At 37.9% G+C, this 25,218-nt stretch overlaps 3 protein-coding genes across 25 annotated transcripts in view; all 3 read left to right on the forward strand.

Annotated features, from left to right (window-relative positions):
• ripor1 (RHO family interacting cell polarization regulator 1) overlaps nucleotides 1–2,039 on the forward strand; it is a 144,871-nt gene extending 142,832 nt beyond the window's left edge. For 8 of the 9 annotated variants that reach the window (XM_009293580.5, XM_073929344.1, XM_009293579.5 and 5 more), the window contains one exon: nucleotides 688–2,039. In XM_009293580.5, coding sequence (XP_009291855.1) covers nucleotides 688–785 — 98 coding nt within the window. In that variant the 3' untranslated portion in view covers nucleotides 786–2,039. The remainder of the gene's footprint in view (nucleotides 1–687) is intronic. The other variant, NM_001045108.2, reaches the window with a different exon arrangement.
• Nucleotides 2,040–4,120: 2,081 nt separating this feature from the next.
• Nucleotides 4,121–11,493, forward strand: ctcf (CCCTC-binding factor (zinc finger protein)). 4 transcript variants are annotated; one of them, XM_073929015.1, is made up of 13 exons: nucleotides 4,131–5,277; nucleotides 5,699–5,807; nucleotides 6,302–6,868; nucleotides 6,952–7,294; nucleotides 7,387–7,557; nucleotides 7,646–7,779; nucleotides 7,942–8,062; nucleotides 8,155–8,304; nucleotides 8,438–8,598; nucleotides 8,698–8,880; nucleotides 8,972–9,113; nucleotides 9,248–9,457; nucleotides 9,548–11,493. In XM_073929015.1, the coding sequence occupies exons 2-13, from the start codon at nucleotides 5,784–5,786 to the stop codon at nucleotides 9,769–9,771; spliced, it is 2,430 nt and encodes an 809-aa protein (XP_073785116.1). In that variant the 5' UTR covers nucleotides 4,131–5,277; nucleotides 5,699–5,783; the 3' UTR covers nucleotides 9,772–11,493.
• A 9,099-nt stretch (nucleotides 11,494–20,592) lies between these two features.
• The window catches only part of carmil2 (capping protein regulator and myosin 1 linker 2), a 93,978-nt gene continuing 89,352 nt past the window's right edge, over nucleotides 20,593–25,218 (forward strand). For 5 of the 12 annotated variants that reach the window (XR_012393765.1, XM_073929427.1, XM_073929423.1 and 2 more), the window contains exons 1-3: nucleotides 20,596–20,868; nucleotides 21,089–21,183; nucleotides 22,523–22,573. Coding sequence is in view for 5 of the 12 variants with exons in the window: in XM_073929416.1 (XP_073785517.1) it covers nucleotides 20,832–20,868; nucleotides 21,083–21,183; nucleotides 22,523–22,573 (189 nt within the window). In the remaining 7 variants the exon portion in view is untranslated. Of the gene's footprint in view, nucleotides 20,869–21,082; nucleotides 21,184–22,522; nucleotides 22,574–25,218 lie in introns of all 12 variants that reach the window. The other 7 variants (XR_012393763.1, XM_073929416.1, XM_073929417.1 and 4 more) reach the window with 4 other exon arrangements.

Below are 25,218 nucleotides of genomic sequence, written 5' to 3' on the forward strand. Positions count from 1 at the left end.
AGTTCATGGATAACAAAAATAGCCTAATTAGTATTAAAATTAACTTTAACATGGGCAACTTTTGGTGTTTCAAACCGTTTAATTCTTATTTTTCCATTCAAGAGTAAGGTCCAAGAATCAGAATAAAAGTTGGCCTACTTGCAGTGAAAGATGACTTTACTTTCGTCATATTGTATGTTTTCTTGCACAGCTGGATAATAAAGTGACAACTGTAAAGGAAACTATTAAAATTATGAACACTTAAAACTTGGCTGATTTATTTATGTATTTAGACTGAGAAAAGCTGCTTAAGAGGGGCCATTTTCAATAATGAATTCAGGCCTGTAGTCAGCCTGGTGTAAAGGTGGTTACTTCTTTCTCAAAAAGCTGACCTTTTTGCAGTTGTTCGCCTTATGTTCTATTTAATAATGAGATTTAAATACTGCATTTGAGTGATATTTTAACCACTATTATAAGCTGGATTAGCTTGTTGGATGGTCATCATAACCACATTTTTTGAGGTACCAAAAAAGTTAAAGTTTTAAATGAAACAGAAATGGTAACCTATTGTCATTTATTGGGCAAATAACAAACTGGCCAGCACATTCAACTTTCCTCATTCAGAATTTTGCTTTCTGAATAAGTAATTCACAACATTGAACTCAAACTCCTGTTTCTTTTTTTGACTTTGTTTTGCTTGAATTGCAGGTGAGGAGGGAAAGATGGCTCATCGACACCTTGAGTCCTCACAAGATGGGATGTCCCGGCTCTTCTCCCCCGGCAGTATGGCCAGTACAGCGTTCTAACACAATCAACCGGGCCAAAAACAACACCTTCAAGTATCCTCACCATCATGTTCATGCCAGATACAAACTATTAAATACACACTAAACGACACACAAATCACACTCTCACAGATAGAGTGCCAGCGCTGTCCTCAAAAGATGTGGACGGATGCTATATACAATCATTGGACCAGAGGACTTGTATATTATTATTAACATTCTGGACATGGCCTAATAAGATGAACTACTGTAAAGTAATGTGGAAGTGGGTTTATAAACAACATGTGCTGCCTTATGATTGGGCCCAATGGAGTTGCCTTCACAATTCAAGGACGTTTTTCAGCAATGCAAGTGGTGACTGATAGCGACGGGAGATGAAGTGTTATTTTCACTTTAATAATGCAAGTAGATGGCGACTACCTGCCGAGTACACGGAGAAACTGGTCGTCTGTAAGGAGTGCTTATGTGTGCGTGTACATATAGATTGCAGAATGTACGTTGGTAAAGCAGGATGGGAATCATGGGAAGCGTTTCCTTATAAATCCCAAACTTTCATAGGGACCTTGTTGCCATAAAAGTGTAACAGTGCCATTCCATACTGTCATATGCTTTATTGATACAGAATATATATCTATATCCCATTGGAAGTGTAAATGTTTTGTGTTGTAATTTAGTTTTAATGTTGAAATGCTCAATGGCAAGCGCAGATTTCATTTGATTCACCATTTACTTCACTTTTAAGGCACTGGCGATGTAAAAGTGGTGTATTTTTGAAGATGTCATCATTATCATGAGTGAAAGCTATGGTGAATATTGCTTTTTGCGATGGGTTTGGGCAACCTCTTCATGCTCTTTATATTTGAATGATGTTCGACTCAGAGCATTTCTCCAGTGCTGCTAGACTGAAAGAGTTGGAGCCAGAGAAGGTTTGTTCATTTATTTTATTTAGTTTTTTATACGAATTCAATCTGTTCCAGACTTAAATATGACAAAGAAAACGCCTCTTCAGTGTACAAGTGCCTCGAATTAGCATGGGGAGCAAGAGAATGAGATAGATAGACTTAATTTAAAACTCAAGGACTGTGGTTTAGGATTGCAAACCGCAGAACAGATTTAAATAAATATATTTTTCATTATTATCTACAGATTGTGCAGCATTAAGGAAGTGATTTACTTTTGATTTTTGTTTTTTATTTACTCTAAATATGTATATTGTCTGACAAGGATATTGCTGACATCAACTGTAAAGGAAACTATTAAAATTATGAACACTTATACTTGGCTGATTTATTTTAGAGATTGATATTTTCCACATGTACAAGCACTAAGAAAAGCTACTTAAGAGGGGCCATTTTCAATAATGAATTCAGGCCTGTAGTCAGCCTGGTGTAAAGGTGGTTACTTTTTCTCAAAAAGCTGACCTTTTTGCAGTTATTTGACTTATGTTCTATTTAATAATGAGATTTAAATACTGCATTTGAGTGACATTTTATGCACTATTTTAAGCTGGATTAGCTTGTTGGTCAGCATAACTAGGGGTGTCCAGATCCGAAAATAAGGAACGCCCTGGATCTGTTTCTTCGCTTTTTAAAAACTTTTTTTATGTATTATAGCAGTATAAGATCATGTTTTGGTATTGGTAAATACTGAATATCAAACGACTCAGACTCGAGGGCAAAAAATAAAAAAAACTGATCGGGACATCCCTGATAATAATCACACTTTTTGAGGTAACAAAAAAATATTTAAATAAAAAAAAAATTTAAAAAACTGTATTGTCATTTATAACTATTTCCATTTATTGGTCAAATAAATTTACCAGCACATTCAACTTTCCTCAGTCAAAATTTGGCCTTCTGAATAAGAATTTTTGACAATAATAATAATGTAGAACTTAACTTTTTGAAAGTTCATGGATAACAAAAATGGCCTAATTAGAATTAAAATTAACTTTAACATCGGCCGCTTTTGGTGCTTCAAACCTTATTTTTTTCTTTTTCTTTCAAGAATAAGGTCCAAATTTCAGAATAAAATTTGGCCTACTTGTAGGGAAAGATGACTTCACTTCTGTCACATTGTATGTTTTCTTGCACAGCTGGATGTTAGATTCATGAGAAATTATTGTTTGGATTAAATGGATGCCTTCTTTGATGGGGTATTTTTACACTTTATGATGGCATAGCAGTCATTTATTCATTTTCTTGTCGGCTTAGTCCCTTTATTAATCCAGGGTCGCCACAGCGGAATGAACCGCCAACTTATCCAGCAAGTTTTTATGCAGCGGATGCCCTTCCAGCCGCAACCTATCTCTGGGAAACATCCAAACACACAAACACTCATACACTACGGACAATTTAGCCTTAATTCACCTGTACCGCATGCCTTTTGGACTGGGGTAAAACCGGAGCACCCAGAGGAAACCCACGCAAATGCAAGGAGAACATGCAAACTCCACACAGAAAGCCAACTGAGCCGAGGCTCAAACCAGCGATCTTCTTGCTGTGAGGCGACAGCACTACCTACGGCATAGCAGTCAAAATAAGACAAATGTGCTCATGTACTGGACCTAATATCAGTGGAGGGATGAGCCTTGTGAACCATCCGAACCCCCCTAGCTACGGGTCTGGAATTGAATTTTAAGTTACAGAGCTATGGGGGGAAAAAAAAAAGCCACTTAGTCCATTTCTGCATAAGAAGTTATACTTTTGAGTGAAATTATTAGTTTTATTGTATTTTTGTGTACAAAATAACATCATGAAATTTATAAAAGTGTATTAGTGAAAGAAACATGCCTGAAAACATGTCAACTGGTTGGAGGTACAATTTATATGTATCTTTTATTATTTAATTTAGCAAATTAATAACATTTCTCTCTAATTTAAAATATAAATGTTTTTATTAGACAACAGGGAATGTAACAATGACAATAGCAAAACTAAAAATGCCACTTTCAGATGTATTTAGGCTGTTTATTTTTAGTTATCGACGGTTATATAACACTGTTTTCGATAATTCAATTAAACAATACAGACCTTCACACTAACTCTTCTGATATTTCCAAGTTTAGTAGGTGGAAACAGTTTTCTTCTTTCTACTTATAAATATATATATATATATATGTTTCATAATGTAATAACAGTATCGTATGCTATCATATTAAACAGAAAATGGATCCACAATTCACTGAACGTTACAAAAAAGAAAAAAAGAGCCCACATCCGTAATTCAAAAGTAGCGCCCCACACGGCCAATCCGGACACTGCCTGTGTTTACAGCCCTCCCCCTCGCCACCGCCCCCCTGCTTGACGCGCATGCGCAACAGTCGCTAAGGGCCGCCATTTTGTGCGGAGCCTACTCTGCAAAAGCGGGAGAGGATTAAAACCGCCGGAGGTGAAGGACGCAATTTTACTCCGTCTCGTACTGAAGGAAGAACAAACCCTGGGCTTTCTGTCGAAATCAACGCGAGAGTAAATCATCAAACGCAGGTAAAATCGCACTACTTTTCCGATAGGGGGATAGTTTTGCAGGAGCTTTAATCGGCCTCTAGGTGTCACGATGGGGCTCCCAGTCCAGGCGGCTGGCGGGGGGTGTTTGTCTCCCTCTATCGTTATCGAAAATTTAGCAAAAAACATTTATAACCCAGAAGTTCGGGCTTCAGTCCTATTATTAAGCACTATTTAAACTATATCAGCCGGCATTTCGCCGAGATGCCATTATTTAACGTCAGGATGTTTGCTTCAATCTTTAGGCCAGGCGTCCATTTTCTGTTTCTTCTCTTTGTTTCCTGTCTTTAGAAACCCGCCGTTTCTGCACGCGCACTTAGCCAAGAAGCTAACGTGTCCCTGAAAGTTAACAGATTTCCAGTCCTGCCACACCCAAAACGGCTTAAAACATAAGTTGTGCATCCGCAAATGTGAAATCCTTAGTGTTTTAAGCGGAAAGTGTCCGATTTTTGGTAGTAAGCCACGTTTTAGTGGCGCCCAACGCCGCGTTCGCGCCCCTCCTCGAGCAGTTAAATTCAAACCCGAGCCGATGAAACATTGACCCGGTTCCGCGAGAATAAAGTCCCATTACTGCGGCCTCCCTTCGCTCCTTGGTCTTTATCGCTCATGTAATCCGAAATACCGCAACAAGTTTAAAAATAAACGCATCTTTGGTGGTTTCAGCTTCAGTTCTGCTGCCTCTGCTAACGCATTGCGCAGATTAAAATCAAACGAGGAAGATGCCTTTGCTAAATGACACCGATGGCCATTTTCGATAGCTAAGACCGAGTCTCGCCGTGCTCTTCCCGAATCCCGGAGTTTATCACCTAAAAACAGCCGCAGTTGTCGAGCTCGGTGCGACCGCTCGCTCTTATTGAAAGACTAACCTCAAGCAACAAACGACTGAAGGGATAAAAACTGTAGAGAGCTCCCTCTACAACCCGACTGGTAGTGGTACAAAAACACGATTAACCATCTCAGAATGCCCTCTTGCTGTGGAAAACCATAAGGGTGTTTTGAAACGTGTGGAGGTAAGGACAGTGGACACAGTTGCACCGTTTTGTCTGTTTATTGTATCGGTGGCCAAATGCGCGCATTCATGAGGAAGTAGAAGAGAATCGGTTCAGATGATGCTTTCTGGCGACGAATCAAGAGTTCAAAACCTGGCTTTGCTATAATGAAAGTCACATTCAAGTTTTGCAAGTTTTTGGAGATTTTGCGCTTATATTTATTATACTTATGGTTATTATATTTATGCAAAATGTAAATGGTAAATTTTTATTTTTACACGTCTGTGTAAATGTTTAATGAACATTTATGTGAGATGCGCTGTGTGCAATTTAATTAACATTAAATGGCATAAATGCGGTGTGATTTAGCTTTGACTTGTATGAAGTGTTAGAGAAGTGTGGGTTATTTTGCACTTTGCTTGATTTGTTTGCATCCCAACAGGTAGAGTCAGGTAGTAAGAAGCAGAGTTAAGGCAGATAGGTCATTCATCGGAGACAGAAAGTGGTCGAGGCGCAGTGGTAGAGAGATGAAGTGTTCCATATTGGTGCAGGTAAACTCACAGTATACTGTACAAAAATTGAGGTAAAGTTGGTTTTAAATGTGCACATTCGTTTAGTGACAACTTGTGACATTCTCCATATATTGTTTACCATGGTACTTTGGAATATTCAGCTTGAAATCACATGCAAGTATTACTTCAAAACATTAGCACTGTTTATATGACTGGGAACGATGGTGTACTTTAATGGTCATTTGGCTGCTAATTTGATTTCGCTATTTAGAATTTGCAAACAACACTTTTCTAATATTATATTATTAAGAAGAAAGTATGAATGTACAAATATAAAACCAACTTTACCTCAATTGCACAATCACCAAAACCATGGATGTCTTGGGAAGTGCAAACTCAACGCTGTTATATACCAGTTGCAATGTTGATAGCAGCCTGTCTCGGAGCGAGTAAGTAAATGCAGTTGAGATTGTAGACAGGAAGGAGAAATTTCCTAAATTCTGTCTGCTAATTTGTGATTTTAACCAATGTAGGTATTACCCATGGAAGGGGGACCGACTGAGGCCGTGGTGGAAGATGCAGGGGATGCTTTCAAGGCCAAGGAGTGCAAGACATACCAAAGGCGGCGGGAAGATGAGGAGGTGGGAGCCGAGCTGCTGCAGGCTGCTGTGATTGAGCAAGCACAGGCTGAAGTTGAGCCTGTGGTGGAGGCCCAGCAACAGCTGGTTGAGAGTGTAGTTAGTGTCAACAGCAGCGTGGACATGATGATGATGGAAACCCTGGACCCTGCCTTGCTGCAGATGAAGACAGAAGTCATGGAGGCTGCCGTCGGGGCACCTGTCGCTGTGGCTGGTGCTGCTCATGAAGCCACAGTCACTACAGTCGATGATACACAGATCATCACCCTGCAGGTGGTGAATATGGAGGAGCAGCAGTTGGGCTTGGGAGAGCTGCAGCTGGTGCAGGTGCCTGTTTCTGCTGTGCCTGTCACTGCCGCCACCGTGGAAGAGCTGCAGGGGACACTGGTGGATGCAACTGCCATGCCTAAAGATGGGGAGCCGGTCATCTGTCACACCCTGCCATTGCCTGAGGGCTTTCAGGTTTGTGATCTGTTTTGGTTGTGAATAGATGGTATGTTTTAAAGGGACCACCTTGTGAATCTTAATGTTCTTTTCTTTTTCAGGTGGTCAAAGTGGGTGCAAACGGAGAAGTAGAAACTGTGGAGCAAGATGAGCTCCAGCCCCAAGACGATCAGCCTCCGCATCAGGAGGAGGAAGAAGAAATGGCTGAACCCCAAAATGAAGACCCCGCCTGGTCCAAAGATCCCGACTACACACCTCCTGTTAAAAAGGTCAAGAAGACGAAGAAGAGCAAGCTGCGCTACAACACAGAGGGTGATAAAGACATGGATGTGTCTGTGTATGATTTCGAGGAGGAGCAGCAGGAGGGTCTGCTTTCTGAAGTCAATGCTGAGAAAGTTGTGGGTAACATGAAACCACCCAAACCAACCAAAATCAAGAAGAAAGGTGAGTGTGTGATATTTGCTGAACGAATGATTCGCGGCTTGTATGATATCAATGTCAGATCTGCTTTGAGCTAAATCATTTGCTTTGTGCAGGTGTTAAGAAGACATTCCAGTGTGAGCTGTGCAGTTACACTTGCCCACGCCGGTCCAATCTGGACCGCCACATGAAGAGCCACACAGACGAGAGGCCTCACAAGTGCCATCTTTGCGGACGAGCATTTAGGACTGTGACTTTGCTGAGGAACCATCTTAATACCCACACAGGTACATACCCTGGAGTATTACAGTTAGGTATAAAGGTCTTTGAGTTTCTAGATAATTAGGAATTAACTTTTTTTATTTTTTCTGACAGGCACCAGACCACATAAGTGCACTGACTGTGACATGGCCTTTGTCACCAGTGGAGAGCTGGTGCGACACAGACGCTACAAGCACACTCATGAGAAACCGTTCAAGTGCTCTATGTGTGACTACGCCAGTGTAGAGGTTGGTCTGATAGCATTTCATACAGAATGCGTAAATGATAATACTTAATACATATAAGGGGTAATTCATTAATATGCAATAATTGTATTAAGGTCAAGTGTGTGTGGTAAAATAGTCATGTGAATGATGAATTGAACGAAATGTTGTCTTGAAATGTTGCAGGTTAGCAAGCTGAAGCGCCACATTCGCTCCCACACAGGAGAGCGTCCGTTCCAGTGCAGTCTGTGCAGTTATGCCAGCAGAGATACATATAAGCTGAAGAGACACATGAGGACCCACTCAGGTTAGCAGAGGCTTGCTTTACTGCTGAATTCACTTTTTTAAATTCATTTGTTGATCTCTTATTTTAGTATTGACTTTTTGATTGTCCAACAGGAGAGAAGCCCTATGAGTGCTATATCTGTCATGCACGGTTTACCCAGAGTGGCACCATGAAGATGCACATTCTGCAGAAGCACACAGAAAATGTGGCGAAATTTCACTGCCCTCACTGCGACACCGTCATTGCCCGCAAGAGTGATCTTGGTAAAACTGCTTTCTTCAGCTTGTACTACTTTGTAATCTTTTATAGTTCTAGTAGCATTGTTAATATCTTTTTAGAGTTTATTCTTCTTGTTGTGTATTAAAGTTTACCTGTTTAAATCTGTGTCCCTAACAGGTGTGCATCTCCGTAAGCAGCATTCCTACATTGAACAGGGCAGAAAGTGCCGTTACTGTGATGCTGTGTTCCACGAGCGCTACGCTCTTATCCAGCATCAGAAATCCCACAAAAATGAGAAACGCTTCAAGTGTGATCAGTGTGACTATGCATGCCGCCAGGTCAGAAAGCTGACAATTGTTTACTGAAGTTCACTTTAAGCATTCATTAATTATGTGTAGAGAACTTTCTCACTTACTCCACTGTGTGCTTGCTAACAGGAGCGTCACATGGTCATGCACAAGCGCACACATACTGGGGAGAAGCCATATGCCTGCAGCCAATGTGAGAAGACCTTTAGGCAGAAACAGCTGTTGGACATGCACTTTCGCCGCTATCATGACCCCAACTTTGTACCCACATCCTTTGTATGCACCAAGTGCGGAAAGACCTTCACTCGCAGGGTATGATATATGATAAGAGGCCCGATCATTTGCCAGGAGGCCACTTGTTGCAGTGAATGGTGTTTAACAAATTGTTTGTGTCTCTGAACAGAATACCATGGCAAGACATGCAGAGAACTGCACTGGTATGGATTCTGCTGATGGAGAGAACGGAACTCCACCCAAAAGGGGCCGTGGAGGCAGAAAGAGGAAGATGCGGTCTAGAAAGGATGATGACGATGATGATGACAGTGGTCAGTAGCTTGGCTTTTTTGTCTCCTTACTCCTCTATTAGTTTAACAATTGCCTGAACATGAAGTCAGATTGTTTGATCATCATTTAACTCGATGGGATCTTTATAATTTACATCATGGTCTAAATTACCCAGATGAGCATGGTGAACCTGACCTTGATGACATTGATGAAGAGGATGAGGATGACCTTCTTGATGAAGACCAGATGGGTTTGCTAGACCAGGCTCCACCCAGTGTTCCAATCCCCGCACCAGCTGAGCCACCAATCAAGAGGAAACGGGGCAGACCCCCTAAGAACGCACCCAAGGTCTCTCCTACCAAGTCCATTACCAAAACCACCACAGGTAATGTGTTCTCCACTGCATGTTAATGCAGACCTTTCAGAATCTTTTAGACAGGTTAAACTAAACGATTCTGTCTGTTTCTCCTGACAGCTGCTGCCATTATCCAGGTGGAGGATGAAAGCACAGGGGCCATTGAGAACATCATTGTGAAGAAGGAGCCAGAGGGCACTGACGCAGTTGTAGCTGCCCAGCCGATCATAGAGGAAGTGGAGGCGGTTGAGGCCGATGTAGAAACGGTGCAGTTAACAGTCCCAGAAGCTGCACCTAACGGTGATCTTACTCCTGAAATGATCCTTAGCATGATGGACCGGTGATCTGGGGATACGTGTACACACACAGGCTGATCACCCATGCTTGCATAAATGCACATCCCCATATGCGTCCCTTGAATATATATATATATATATATCTCTATCTATTTACACATGCTCACATACTTCACTTTCCTCACCTCCTTTAATACTGCGCTGTGTCCTAATGTCCTGCATCAAGATTCTTAAGGACTCCATTATTCCACTGTTTGCTACAAAACCCCAAATGCCCGATGTCCTAAAGTTCTTACACAGTGTCTTCTCATGACGATCACAAAACTGAGCTTTTCTACTGTTCCCGTCACACCAGTAGTTCATTGTACGTGGTGGGATGATTTTTTTTTTTGAGAGCAGAAGTGTGCTCGTGACATACATCTAGACTTTCTTTACCATGCTAACCAACCGTTTTCATTTGACAATTCAAATCTGACATTACCATGGCAATATTGAGAGATGATATATCATTTTGTGCCTGGTCGAGCATTGACTTTCCTCAATTTGCTTCACTGCTGTAGAAATGGGTGTTTTTGCCCCATCTGTCTGAGAAAATCCTCTCAATGTTTGACATTTATGATGACTTTCTTTGCTGTTTGTTCCTCATGTGCTCTTTCACTGGTCACAGTTGATGATGTTAGAGAGCGTAGAAATGTAGCCATCAGATTATCAAGCCAGGGACGATGACATCCATCCATTCATAAGTTCAACAAAAGAAAAAGAAAACCTGCGGTTGATAAAGTTGTATAAAACAGGTAATCTTGGCTAGTCTTGCTTGTAAATAATTTTTATTTTCTGTTTTATTATGAACGTTTTAATCTTTTTCTAGTGAATTGATCACCTTGAATGCTAGGGCAATGGCTTTTAACGGTAGTTGTTTGGAAACATGCCACTGAAGGCTTTCAAATTACTTGTGGGGAAAAAAATAAAAGCCTGAAGAATCATGTAGGCTGCATATAACCCCTTTTCTTCTCTGTCCTTCTGTAGCTTGAATTTGTGCATTTGAGTCTGCTCCACTCGCTTGATGGGGAGGGTTGCTTAATCTCTTTAACCAGCGCTTTACAGGGCGAAGAGTGGCTTTTAATGTTGTTCCACCTGACGAATAGGCTTCCATGTTGGATTTTGTTCTAGCTTTTGTAAAAGGAGGAAAAGGGACAGAACTGGGCAGGTACAGCGAGAAGCGCATGTCTCCGATCGCTTGGATCCATTTCCATGTGTGGTCATGTTCCCGACAGCCACCCCAAATTTGAAAGCGTGATCCAAGTTTATGATTTCATGGGATTCCGAGAGGAGACGTAAAGTTTACAATAGGTTTTTCAGACCACATTTAATTTAAGAAGTTTAATACGAGTGTTCGAGGAAGCTATTTTGATACAAAATGTTTCTAGAAGGGGAAGCTTGGATAGGATATTTGTAAAAAAAAAAAAAGTTTGTCACTTGTTCAAAAGAGCAATGTCCTTTTATTTCTGATCTTTTGTTTTTCTGATTGAGAATGAAGTTTTTCTCCAACATGTAATTGCATTTAAATTGCTTTTTTTTTTTTTTTTTTTTTTTTAAGCTCTTAAAATTCTAGGTTAATGCTTTTTTTTTTACACCTAGCTGTACTGTGTGAATTTTACAATGATCAGAAAACCAACCTTATAAAGACATTTATTATGGCTGGGTGGGGTGTAGAGGTAAGATGGTGTAGAGAATGTATTGCTGTACAGCTAATAAAAAATATTGTCCTAATTCCATGTGTGTTTGTTTTTTTAGTTGCCTTTTTTCAATGGGTACTTGATGCATCTCAAAATCTAATACTTTACATTTGTACACCTACAATCTACAAACATATAATCTTAATCTACAAATTTATAATCTTAATCTACAATTTTATAATCTTAATGATTATGTTTTCACAACAGGCCAATTTCAGAGCAGATTCACTTTGAAATGTAGTAAACAACGGGTAAGAAAAATATTTCTTTTGTATTTGGAAACTAGTAACTATTGGTAACAAAAATATGAATTTACTATCTTTTTTAAACAAATATTACATTATTATTGTGTTGATTTAATTATTTTACATTAAAAGTGTGCATGGTAAACCCACAAAGCAAGCTCAAGTTATGCAGAAATTCCCATAATAATCTCTAAAGCTAAATGAATGTATTGTGTTTATTAAATGTATTACATTTTTAGGTGTACACTTTAACATTTCTACCAGTGACTACTGTGTTCCTTACTTTAACAGAAACGTTTAATTGGTGTGTGTACTTTGTTTATCTGTTTACTTGCATGATAATTTATTGTAACTGACAGAAGGGGTGTTTTTTCTTCTGTGTGTTAGCATGCAGGCTATGTTCATTTTGGAGTGTTGTATTTTTTTTAAACGGTCTGTGACCCTTTTAGCAGAAGGACACTAGTTATGTTTCCATCCAAAGATGTGAATTAAACATGCACAAATCACTAACCACGGCCTCTTTCAAGGCATATTATTGTTATTAGGTAGATATTAAATGTTAATTTAAAATTACTCTAAAAAAGAAATAAAAACACCTCAGTTTTAGGAATTACAATAAAAAAACAATTTTTTGTACTCTTTAATTCCCAGCATAAAAACACGAGGTCAGAAAATCACCAAACATCAAGTCACTTACTTTAGCCAATAAACTTCATATATTTTCATCATTCTTGATCACCTAATTCAGATCAGCTTTTATGGCTGCACAATATAAACTTCCAGGATGTCCCTAACACACAGGCACATTGATGTACAGTTAAAGTCATTGTTATTAATTGAAATTTGTATTCTTTTTTAAATATTTCCTAAGTGCTGTTTAACAGATCAATGACATTTTCACAGAATTTCCTAATATATTTTTCCTTCTGACTGGGGAAAGCATTTTAGTCAACATTATTACTCCATTAAGATTTTGTGTCCTCTTTCTGATTGGCTACAGATCAAGCAACAACTGTTGTCCAATGACTTGGTTTACATAGTTAAGCCTTTAAATTGCGCTTTAAACTGAATACTGTTATCTTAAAAAACAAGTAAATGCATAATATGCACTGTCACCAAAGAAAAATGAGTTGTTTTAAATTAGTTATTAAAACTATTATGTTGTCTTCTCTCTGGCGACGCAGTGGTGCAGGAGGTAGTGTTGTTGCCTCACAGCAAGAAGGTAGCTGGTTCGAGCCTCGGCTGGGTCAGTTGGCGTTTCTGGAGTTTACATGTTCTCACTGTGTTTGCGTGGGTTTCCTCCAGGTGCTCTGGTTTTCCGCACAGTCGAAAGACATGCGGTACGGGTGAATTGGGTAGGCTAAATTGTCCGTAGTGTATGAGTGTGTGTGGATGGGCATTCGCTGCATAAAAACGTGCTAGATAAGTTGGCGGTTCATTCCGCTGTGGTGACCCAACAGTATATTAAACTACAGTATATATATATATATATGTCAGAAGTAGTACCCCCCATCCCCCCCACACACACACGATTTTGTATAATGGAGAAATTGTTTCAATACATTTTTAAACAAAATAGTTTTAATAACTCATTTCTAATAACTGATTTATTTTATCTGCCATTATGACAGTAAATAATATTTTACTAGATATTTTCCAATTCTATACACTATTATGCACTTCTATACAGCTTAAAGTGACATTTAAAGGCTTAAATAGGTTAACTAGATTAGCCAGGCAGGTTAGGGTAATTAGTAAAGTTATTGATAGTTTGTTCTTTAGACTATAGAAAAGTATATAGCATAAAGGGGCTCATAATTTTGACCTTAAAATGGTCTTTAAAAAACTGAAAATTGTTTTTATTCTATCCGAAATAAAACAAATAAGACTTCCTAAATAAGTAATAATATTATCAGACATACTTTGAAACTTTCCTTGCTCTGTTAAACATCATTTATGAACTATTGTATATAAACTGTTAACACATTTTTTTCTGTCAGTGGCCTACATTTGAAAGAAATCTATTTGTTGAACATGCTGCCTTTATATAGGGGAGAGTTGGGGGACGGTTGCAACATGGAGCTGCAACAAGACTTAATCCTTCATTCAGGATTAAGCTAGAGTGATGATATTTATACTACTTATTCTTAAAGTCTCCTTCAATCTGAGATAAATCAGCCATATGTGGCCATTCCTTCACTATAAGACATATTTTTAGGTAAAAATAAAAATATTTTTTTTAATGATCAAAGTTTCTCATTCTGTCTAATCTGTTTTTATAAAACATTAATTTGTGTAATTGAAATAATTTTTTCTTAACATTAAATAGTTGTGGCTGTCAAGCCTTAAAGCTGTTGTATCTCGCTAGCATAGACAGTTTAATCAGGGTTGACAGGGTTGGGACAGTTGCAACTGTCCCCAGCTACAAAACTCATTTAAAAGCTTGACATTTTAACAATGTACAATTTTAATTCTATCACAATTTCAATGTTATTTAATTTGACAAAAAATTATTATTTGATAAATTCATTTCAAAGTTCAAAGAAGTAGTTTAGTAAAGGTTCAGTTTAAATTACAAAAAAAAATGTGTTGTTTTTTACGCCTAATAATTGGCTGTTGCTTGTTCTTTTATGGTCTGTACATATATGGCCAATTTAACACATTTAACTGTTTACCAAAAAAAAAAAAATAGAATAAAATCCAACCTGATGTTTTTTGAAATATGTAGCCAAAGCTACGCATGGCTTCATTTCATTTTTTAAAATGAACGTTAGGGGGTGGTTGTATGACACTGTTCCTTTTTGCGCTTACCAGCTGACTGCTTACCTCTGTATGGACATCTTTCCCACTACCAGTTTGTACCAGTTTTTTTTACCAGTTTGTCACATTAGCTCACCATGTACATCAGTAGACTAGACACACAGATGAGTTGACCATGACGACAGTGTTCAAGTCTGGTGAAGAATGGTTCCAGAAATCAGGTGAGACAAAAACAGAATGCAATAAATATAATAAACAAGTAAATAGGGTGAGAATGTGGTAAAATCTGAAAACGTGGTAAAAATCAGGGGGCTTTTCTTTTTCTGGATTGCTTTTGAAAATTGTTGGTATTGTTTAGGGAAGTGGGTTTGCAGGTCAATTAATACAATTGGTTGGATTAAGGAAAGGAGGAAGGTGGGTAAGTTGATCGGTCAGTCAGTCAGTCAGTTGACAGCGCCCTCTAATGGATTTACGTGAGAAGAGCAGGAGCAATTGGCATTCGCGAGAGAAATTTGGAGTAAGGGGAAGCTGCAGGCCCGGAGACCCAACTGCATGCTCAGACCTGCGCGCACAGACCTGCAATTCCAGACCAGACAGTGCCCCCTGCTGTTGGGTTGGGTGAAGCAGCAGGTACGGAGACCCAACTGCACACTCAGACCAGCACTTTCTAGCAAGTAGCAACATCAGAAACGCCTGTAAGGTTATTGATTATTAAAGCGATTCCTGAAAATTACCAAGTTTTATGGCATGAATCAATGTGGTGTAAAATATTACACTAACAAACAATTATTGCAGTGTTTGATTTGATCAAAATTAGTGTCAAAAGAGCATTATTTTATGATATTTTTGTATTATTGTACCATTCTGGGACAATTTTCTAACAATGTTTTCTGGCAAAATAAAAAAAACTTTAAAGTAAAAATGTTAAAATAAAATGTTGGCTATAGCACAATTATTAATGGTAACGTATTTTAGTGCTGTATAGGTCTACTGTTCATATTACTGTATTATCTATCTGAAAGTGCTACGAAAGACAATAACAGTAACACAATAACACTTTATTAATTATTATGTAATAAGTTCTGTAATGATTACAAACACGTTTTTTGGAAATCAAAATATCAGTTAATCTGCATAGAATTTACAATATGAGCTCTCTTAGGTGAAATCAAAAATAATTTGCTTGTGGTTTGTATTTTTCCCAAATTTATATTACTTTTAAAAAGTGGGTCTCTGCCAACACTAATACAATGTGCCAAAGACTGAAGATATTTTCAGTTTTTTGCTCTTGTAATGAAAAATCTCCCCAATAAGAATGTAAAGCACTTATTTTCTGCGTAAAAAATAATTTTTACTCCAATTATTATTTTTCACAATTTTTCTATGCATTGTTTACAACTTGACTTGTAGGACCTCATGAAAAAATACACAAAAATAAAGTTTGTTGTGAGACAATTACTTAGAGTACTATAATTGTATGTGAAGAAATTTATTGTATATGAAGATGAAAATATAATAATAATTTTTTGTATATGAAGTCTGAAAATATTGAAGTAACTGAACAATATCTATTTACAAATACAATTAATAAAAAATACAACAGAATTAATGCATTTGAATCAAAAATCTAGTATGTTTAATATTTCATATAATAATCTATTCAATCATAGCCTAATATTTTATAGTAGAAAAATAGTTTAAATTACAATTTAGAAGCAGCTGAAATCAGGTTAGTCGATCTTTTAAACAGCAGGTGGCACTGTGAAGGTCTGGAAGTGCAGGTCTAGCTGTCTGAGCGAGCAGGTCTGAGCGTGCAGTTGGGTCTCCGGGCCTGCAGCTTCATACTATTGTGATGTCAAAAAGTGTACACAGCAGCCTCTGGTAGATTTTTGGGTTTTTGCAACTGTCCCCCTGCTTGGTTCAGTTGCAATGTTTGACTTTGTCTGTTCAAGTTTAAATTCTGCATTTTTTTCATCATGTGTACACATATTATAGCAATGTGGGTGGGTGTCCAATAGATGTGGGTTTATTTTGGGTTTCCACAAAAAAACTGTCTGTGAGAAACTGAACTGAAACTGCCCCCACTCTCCCTATATGGGCGTCACGGTGGCGCAGTGGGTAGCACAATCACCTCACAGCAAGAAGCCGCTGGTTTGAGCCTTGGCTGGGTCAATTGGCATTTCTGTGTGGAGTTTGCATGTTCTCCCAGTGTTCATGTGGGTTTCCTCTGGGTGCTCCGGTTTCCTCCACAAGTCCAAAGACATGTGGTATAGGTGAATTGGGTAAGCTAAATTGTTTGTAGTGTATGTGTGTAAATGAGTGTGTATTGATGTTTCCCAGTGATGGGTTGCAGCTGAAAGGGCATCCGCTGAGTAAAACATGTGCTGGATAAGTTGGCGGTTCGTTCCCCATATTATTAAAGAAACTAAGCCGAAAAGAAAATTAATGAATGAATATATATTGTAATGACCTGGCCCACAGCATTATAGCCAGGTGCATCATGGGAGATGGTTTAAAGTTGTTTTATGTGTTATATTGGTTAAATGCATGGGTTGGTGTGTTATAAACTTTATCTGTGTTTGTGTTTAGGTTGGCTTCCGTGTTTTAAGCCCAATATTTCCTTGGTTTATAAAAATATTGGCTGTCACCATTAATGAGAATGGTGTGTAAAGAAAGCACCCTAGTGGTTCAGTCTTGTTATTTGCTGTTCATGTTTTGAAGCTCAGAATAAAAGGTAATTTGACAGTGCTGCTTCTTACCTGCTTATTCTGCTAGATTGCTGCAAACTGAGACACTCAGAATTGTGTGGTGTATGGGACATGAGTGTTAATTTCTCTGTCACTTGAGGAAGCTAAGTTATGTGCAATAGATGCTTGCACCCTGTTAGTCATTTTTGGGTAAATGAACAGTTTAGCTAGGTGATAATAGTTCCAGTTGCCTACATACAGAAACTGTTAAAGTGGTGTCAGAAGTGGGATTCAGGCTGTTAAGAAAATGCCATCATGGAGCGAAATATAGGCGAATTAGAGTGTGTTATTTGAGAAAATAACATTACCTTAAGACGTCTGTCAAGAGAGACTATGCAGAGGGACCAGGCTTCATATCAGTCAGATGGTGCCAGTTTGCCACGGGTTGTGTACCACACACTAGTTCAGTCCAGCCCCAAGTCCCCGGCCATGGGGGAGATTGCCTCAGGGAAACGACCCCGGGGTGAGACAATGAGGGAATCCTCACCCTGGTCCCTGGCACCCCTTCATGAAGTTTACCCAATCTTGGGATGCTGCGGACCTGCCAGAGGACTGTATCTGGACTGTGTGGTTGACGGAAAGCCCTGTAGCGCCCTGGTGGACACAGGATCTACAATCTGCTTGTTACGAAAGGGACTATTACCAGGAGCTGATGGCTTCTTGCAGAGAACTGGACCCCCACTAATACTGAATTGCTTACAGTCACAGGAGAAATGACAGTGATGGCAGGGAAGAAGCTATTGCCTGTAGTTGTGGGGACAAGTCAGACAAGTCGTGAGTTTTGGCTCGCTGACATTAAAGATAAATGTACTGTTGGTTTAGACCTGTTGGCCCACTTGGGGCGTGTTGATGTGCCAGGGGCTGCCCTTTGCCTCAATAACCAGACTCTCCCACTCCAATCAGGTCAGAGAATTTATAATAAACCTGCCATCCTGCAACAGTTGTCTAAGGGTTCGAGCTCACTGGCTCCATTCCCCAGCCCTCACTTGCTAGCTGTAAAAACTCCAGATGGGTCCTGTGGGAACCTGGCAGTACAGAACCACATACCCCAGCCACTATCACTGCAAGTTCTAACCTCAACTGAGACTGTTGCTGCTGTTGAGGAGCTGAGGTGGCGGTGTGGAGAGCGTTTAAGTGTGCGACAACGAGAGCAATTACAATGTTGAGAGATTTTATGGACACTTTTGACCAGGCTATCCTCAATTTAAAAGAGGTACTGACAGCCACCCGCAACGCGGGACTGCGGTTGAATCCAGCTAAGTGCAACTTGCTCACCCGTCTGACACAGTTTCTGGGGCATGTAGTCAGTGAAAGCGGGGTTAAACTGACCCAGAAAAGGTGGCTGTGGTGAAGGACTGACCACCACCAACCAACATTACTGAGCTTAAGAGCTTTCTAGGCCTCGCCTCCTATCACAGGAGGTTTGTTAGGGACTTTTCAACCATTGCTAGCCCTTTGCGTCGGCTGACAGAAAAGAGAAAACATTTCAGTTGGTAGTAATTCAGGGCTGAGGACTGTGCGGTGGCTTTAAGACAGCTAAAAGATGCCCTCACTGATGCTCCGGTCCTAGCATTCCCTGACCCCAGCCAGCCATTCCTGGTGGACACTGATGCCAGTAATGTGGGGGTGGAGGCTATACTTTACCAACAAGGAGAGACAGGAGAGCAAGTGGTAGCCAATTGCAGCCTCAGTCGTCCAGAGAGGAACTACTGTGTCACTCGAAAAGAGTTGCTGGCAGTGGTCCTGGCTGTCACTTCAGGCCCTATTTATTGGGCAACAAGTTCACACTGAGAACTGTTTATGCTATCCTCACCTGGATGCAAAATTTCTGCCTGAAGGCCAGGTGGCAAGGTGGTTGGAAATACTGCAGGAGTATGACTGTGAAAATCAGTTGTCTCCCAAACTGACTCATCATTGGCAAGGGCCAGGTGAGATCTTGAACCAAATATCGGATGTGGTCTTTTGGGTTCGAATGCCAGGACGGGGTAGGCGGGTGGTGCTACACAAGGCCCGGTTGGTACTGTATCACCTGCTGGCCCCAGGAAAAAGAACTGGTGAAGGCCAAGATGGCATGCCACTACAGTCCCCCGGTGTTGAAATGGACAATGTTGGACTTAGGACTGAGCCTAGCACTGGGGGTGGAACACCAAGAAGGTCGGAGCGTGTTCGGCGCCAGCCTGGACACCTGTTAGACTTTGTTGTGAAAGATTAGGGTTGTGGGTACAGTAACCCTCTAGGGAGGGGGTGATGTAATGACCTGGCCCACAGCAGTATAGGCAGGTGCATCATAGGAGATGGTTTAAAGTTGTTTTATGTGTTATATTGGTTAAATGCTTGGGTTGGTTTGTTATAAACTTTATCTGTGTTTGTGTTTAAGTTGGCTTCCGTGTTTTAAGCCCAATATTTCCTTGGTTTATAAAAATATTGGCTGTCACCATTAATGAGAATGGTGTGTAAAGGAAGCACCCTAGTGGTTCGGTCCTGTTATGGGCTGTTCATGATTAGAAGCTCAGGATAAAAGGTGAATTAACAGTGCTACCACCTACCTGCTTATTCTGCTAGAATGTTGCAAACAGAGACACTCAGAATCATGCGGTGTATGGGCCATGAGTGTTATTTTCTCTGTCACGTGAGGAAACTAAGTTGTGCGTTGTAGATACTTGCACCCTGCTAGTCGTTTTAGAGTAAACAGTTTAGCTAGGTTATATTAGCTCCAGTTGCCCACATAGAGCAGATGTTACTATATATAGATATTGTTCTTGAACTTTTCCCCCTTTATGAGGAAAAACTTTTGGAATTCTATAAAACTCTTCAGCATTTCTTATTTTGGCTGATTTAAACAATTATAAACATCATAAAACAGAAACATTTTGATGTTCCGATATCGACACCTAGAAAAATCACTTCCTGAACCTCTGAATATCTATCATCAATGTGAAGACAACCTAATAAAAGGACTTCATCATAAACAAATAACAATCTCTACAACTTTCAGGCGATTTTTAATGTGATTAGATCAAAATGTTCATAAAAACAGGTAGATGGAAACCTAGACTGACAGTTAGGCGTAGTGCCAGTAATTCAGAATTAGTCAGAAGGGTTTTCACAGTTTCAAGATGAACCTTACTCGAAAAATGCTTATTTAGCAATTTTACTTTCTTCAGTCAGCATTTATCTATTCGTATGTTTAAAAACGGTTTACGAAAATGCAACCTGACACATCTGTGAAGCACAAAGCCTCTGCCAAATGTCAATAGGTCAATAATTTGCCAAAAGGTGTCACACTAATCTCTGACTGAAGCGTCACACATTAACCTCATTTGCAAATATTAGTGTATTTGATTTACATCGGCCTATAAATGATTGTTGTATGTGTGAAATGGCACATTTCGAATCGACTGTAATGGATAGGATGCACTTCATGCAGTCAGGTGTCATATCCTGTCTTAGACCTGTACTCTCAAGCTGCGGTTTTCCCCTATGAGCATGAATCATAAAGTAGCAGGATGTGTGTATGTGTGTGTGTGTGTGTGTGTGTGTGTAGCAAGTGTCACACACTTGCACGAGAGCCAGGACTGTCGTCTTCACCGGGTTGTCACTGAATTTAGTGATCAACCATTATGGCGGCGCTGCCTGAGGTCCCGTTTTGCCTCAAAGGTAAGACTTTTATTTTAATCTCAGAATAAGCCACTGGAATATGAGAAAATCACGTATTGCTTTGGTTTGTTTATTATTTTTCCATGTTTGACATGTAATTGTTTGTGCAAGAGTTTGTGACCTTGCAACCTCAAGTTGCTCTAGGATTATATAACTGAACTGTACAGCATTTGATTTCTGCGTACAGTAGACTTTAAGTGGTTGTGTTTTTGAGTTGCAGAAGGTATAACCCAGTATTTGAAGCCACAAAGGGTTCAGTTTATGAGTTTGGTGCATCTCAACCAGGGCAAGGGACGCGCAGATAGCAGAGTTCTGGTATGTATACACAAACACATATATACACGTATATATAATAATGTACAGGATAAATTTATTAGACATTCCATATATTTCATTAGAGTGTTTGCATGCAAATGAGTTCCATTTATTATTTAAAACACAAAATACTGACTTTATTAAAGAATTATATAGTTTTAAAGTAAAATAAAAATGTTTAAACATTATTATAATTTATAGATTTAATTTTATTATTTATTTGATTTCAATTTAATGTAATTAAGTAATAATGCTTACATTTTGTTATATTTTATAATATAAAGGGGATAGTGTATTTAAATTTACAATACAAAAACGTTTTTCCAAATTTGTTGTAATTTTGTAACATTTTAAATTGAATATGTAATGTTGTATTTATATATTAGTAGATTATATAAATTATAAACCATAGATGTGTTGAAACACACATTTAATATTTACAGTTTATAATGTTTTATTATAGATTCAGAGGTAAGTTTTTTTTGTGTTTTATAAAATTGTAAGAATATATATTACTAATATTTGATTGCTATTTTATTGTACAAAATATGAGTTTGTCTATTGAGTATAATAGGTCTGTTATTGTGGTGATATCACTTTATAAAATGTACATGTAAAAATATCTATTAAATAAAAAGCCTACATTTTTATATTTATACAATTCGAGTTATCCAAATAGAAGAAATATATATATATATATATATATATATTTAATATTCATAAAATTTAATATATATAAAATTCAATATTTAAAAGCAATATTATATTATATTTCACTCATTTTTGTGTTTAAACCATTTTATGAAATATATATGAAAAGAGATCCACAATGTAAAAAAGTGGGTTAAGTACATAACAGCTTGAGCAGTTTTACTTGATTTGCATGGGGTCAATGTCCACTGGTTCTCTTGTGTTGAAGTGGATGTAAAGCCGCTCTGCTGGAGTAGAGATGTGCAGATTAAATAAATGTGCAGGTTTGGTGCGCTGCAGAGCATCACAGCAAGATTCTGCATGCACAGTCAGCAATGCAATGTTTGATTGCGAAACTATTTATCATTAAAAGCCTCATGCTTCTTTTCTGTTTTGTGAGCATTAAAAAGGGGAAAAACTGTTGCTTGTTGCTTTGAAAAATAAAAAAAAAACATCTAAAATTGAAACCAACAACTATATCTTCATGCAGGTTGCTGAACTATTAAACAGAAAGCCACAAAAACTGAAAACTGAAAGCAGCATGCAACTGAAAGAAATCACTTGATAGGCTGATGTTTAGAAGTTTTTTTTTGTTTACCAGCAGATGGCAGTATTGGCTTATTTACATTCCGTGTGCCTCTTTTGACAGGTGATTTCGCAATGGAGAGCTCATGTGTTCTACAGCAAGCAGCCAGTGAAGGTGGGAAACACTGCACATCACTCAGACTAAACGGCAGAAAAGCCACAAAAAGTTTTTAAAAGAAACTAATATATAAATATCCCAGTGATGGGTTGTGGCTGGAAGGGCTTCCTCTGTGTAAAATATGATAAGTTGGCGGTTCATTCCGCTGTGGCGACCCCTGATTAATAAAGGGACTAAGCCGAAAAGAAAATGAATGAATGAATAATATATATATATATATATATATATATATATATATATATATATATATATATATATATATATATATATATATATATATATATATATATTATAAAATAAATTAATTGTAGGTAAATATTATGTAATATTTTAGTTATTGGTTGTCATTATTAGTATTATTAGTATTAAGAGCACATAAATAAATATATTTATATAAAGGACTTTGTTGATTATTAAATTTTTTAATCGTATTTTTTTATTACCAAAAAAAAAAAAAAATTTAAAAAAAAAATTTTTTGACATAATATTTGATTTGGGTGTGCATTATACAGTATATATTTATTATGCATATGTGTTACACATAACATGAAACAAAACTATACAAAACAATTTTGTTACATAGATATTGAAATTTAAATATCATTTGATCATATAAATATATATTTTAGATCTAAATATAAACAAACATTTTCTCAAATATATACATGCATATGTGTATTTATATATGAAGAGTTCAAATGTAAAAACCTCTAAGTGCCGTCTGAAATTCTTCTTAGCCTCCTTTGAGATATTTCACTTTAAAGACCAGGAAAAGAACTTATTACTGATATTACAGAACAAACACACAGGAGCCTGATAAAAATGAGGTAAATTTCAGACAGCATTTAGAGGTTTTTGAATCTGAACTCTTTATTTATACATAATAAATACAACCCATGTAATACGTCAAGACTAACTTTTTGTTTTGATGCAGTTAATCAAGATTTATTTTTGTCCAGCATAAATTAAGATGATTTTGATAAAATACATAGCATAATTTATTTTCAAATAGTGTTTATCATATGAACGTTTATTTGAAGAGTGGCATTTTTGTTTTATTTTATTTTGTTTTGTTTTGAAGTAATACAAGCTAAGTGATTAATTAAGCAAAGTAACCAAAAATCCTAGTAAAATCCAAGTAATGAAACTTGAAATGTTGCATAACCACTATCTACTATAGTTTTACATTCAACAAACATTCATTATTCAGAAATTATAATGCTAAACTTGATCTTCAGAACATCAGGAGTTTGAACTCTTCACACTCATTGCCAGGGAGTCAAAAGCAGCACATAACCTTGAACAGTGAATTGACACAGTGATGTAAATATGCAGCTGATAAAACAAACAGCAGATTAGAAGCAGGAGGGTCAGTGGGTCACGTCCACCATTAACTCAAATTCCTGTATAGGGGGAAATCTTAGCAAAGCTCCATTACACTTTATATTCCCTTCAAGTTTCGTTTAATATTCCAGCTCAGAAACCAAACAGGTTTGACTGAGGCTTTTAGAAAAGACTAGACCAAAAGTCTAGTTAACAGGGTAAAACCAATGAACAGTTATATCCTCTATTTTTCTCCAGCTGATTTTTTTTACATTGAGAACTCAAACTTATTCATATTTAAATTTTTCTAAAATTTAGGTAAGCAAATTTGGGCATAGCGTTTGAGTGTGTGTGTGACAATGCGAGAGTGTAGTGGTGTTTCCCATTAATGGGTTGTTACTATAGAAGGGCATCCGCTGCATCAACATATTCTAGAATGGTTGGCGGTTTATTACGCTGTGCCGACCCCTGATAAATAAGGGTCTAATCTGAAGCAAAATTAATTAATGAGTTTTCTGAAATGTTGTTTATCTAATCTATTATATTATTAATTATGCACTAATTTGCATTTATTTAAATGATGATATCAGGTACGAAATGCCTTTTTTGTATATTTTAAAATATTTTGGGAGTTTATTTTTATCGCTCTATAATTAAAAACAAAATACTGCAAACAGTCAGAATTTTTTAAATATAAATATTTTTTAAATATCAAAAAATATTAAAATATTCTTTTGAGAAAATGTAAGATTTCTGCAATAAAATTGGAGAAAACATTAGCCTTTAAAATATGTATTTTGGTTCTGTAAATCTATTGCATTATAGACATACACACTACCTGACAAAAGTCTTGGCGTCGGTCCCAGTTGTAAGTGCAGCAAATAATAACTTGACTTCTAGTTGAACATTTGGAAAAGAGGCAGAGGGTAGATCTTTCTCATGAGCCATCTGTTGAACTGCATCCTAATCATCACAAATACTGAAGGAGACCTATTGGAACCCACATAGACCCAAGAGACTATAACAGAAATCAGTCAAGTTTGCTGAAGCAAAAATCATGGTTTGGGGTTACATTCAGTATCGGGACGTGCAAGAGATCTGCAGAGTGGATGGCAACATTAACAGCCTGAGGTATCAAAACATTTGTGCTGCCCATTACATTACAAACCCCAGGAGAGGGTAAATTCTTCAGCAGGATATCACCCTAAAAAGCCACACAAAAAAGCCCCAAAAGCCACAAATCTTTAATTTGTCAGGTGGCAGAAAAAGTCTGCAACTCTGAAAACTGGACTTAGTGTTTCAATTTAGAATGTCTATGT

The sequence above is a fragment of the Danio rerio genome, chromosome 18 (genome assembly GCF_049306965.1).
Source record: "Danio rerio strain Tuebingen ecotype United States chromosome 18, GRCz12tu, whole genome shotgun sequence".
NCBI lineage: Eukaryota > Metazoa > Chordata > Actinopteri > Cypriniformes > Danionidae > Danio > Danio rerio.

What these genes read in the sequence shown, in the direction of transcription:
- ctcf (XM_073929015.1), top strand. Translation starts at nt 5,784, where the DNA reads ATGAAGTGTTCCATATTGGTGCAG. An exon ending in GTGACTACGCCAGTGTAGAG is followed by an intron (nt 7,780 to 7,941) that starts GTTGGTCTGATA and finishes GAAATGTTGCAG; the next exon opens with GTTAGCAAGCTGAAGCGCCA. An exon ending in GAAAGACCTTCACTCGCAGG is followed by an intron (nt 8,881 to 8,971) that starts GTATGATATATG and finishes GTCTCTGAACAG; the next exon opens with AATACCATGGCAAGACATGC.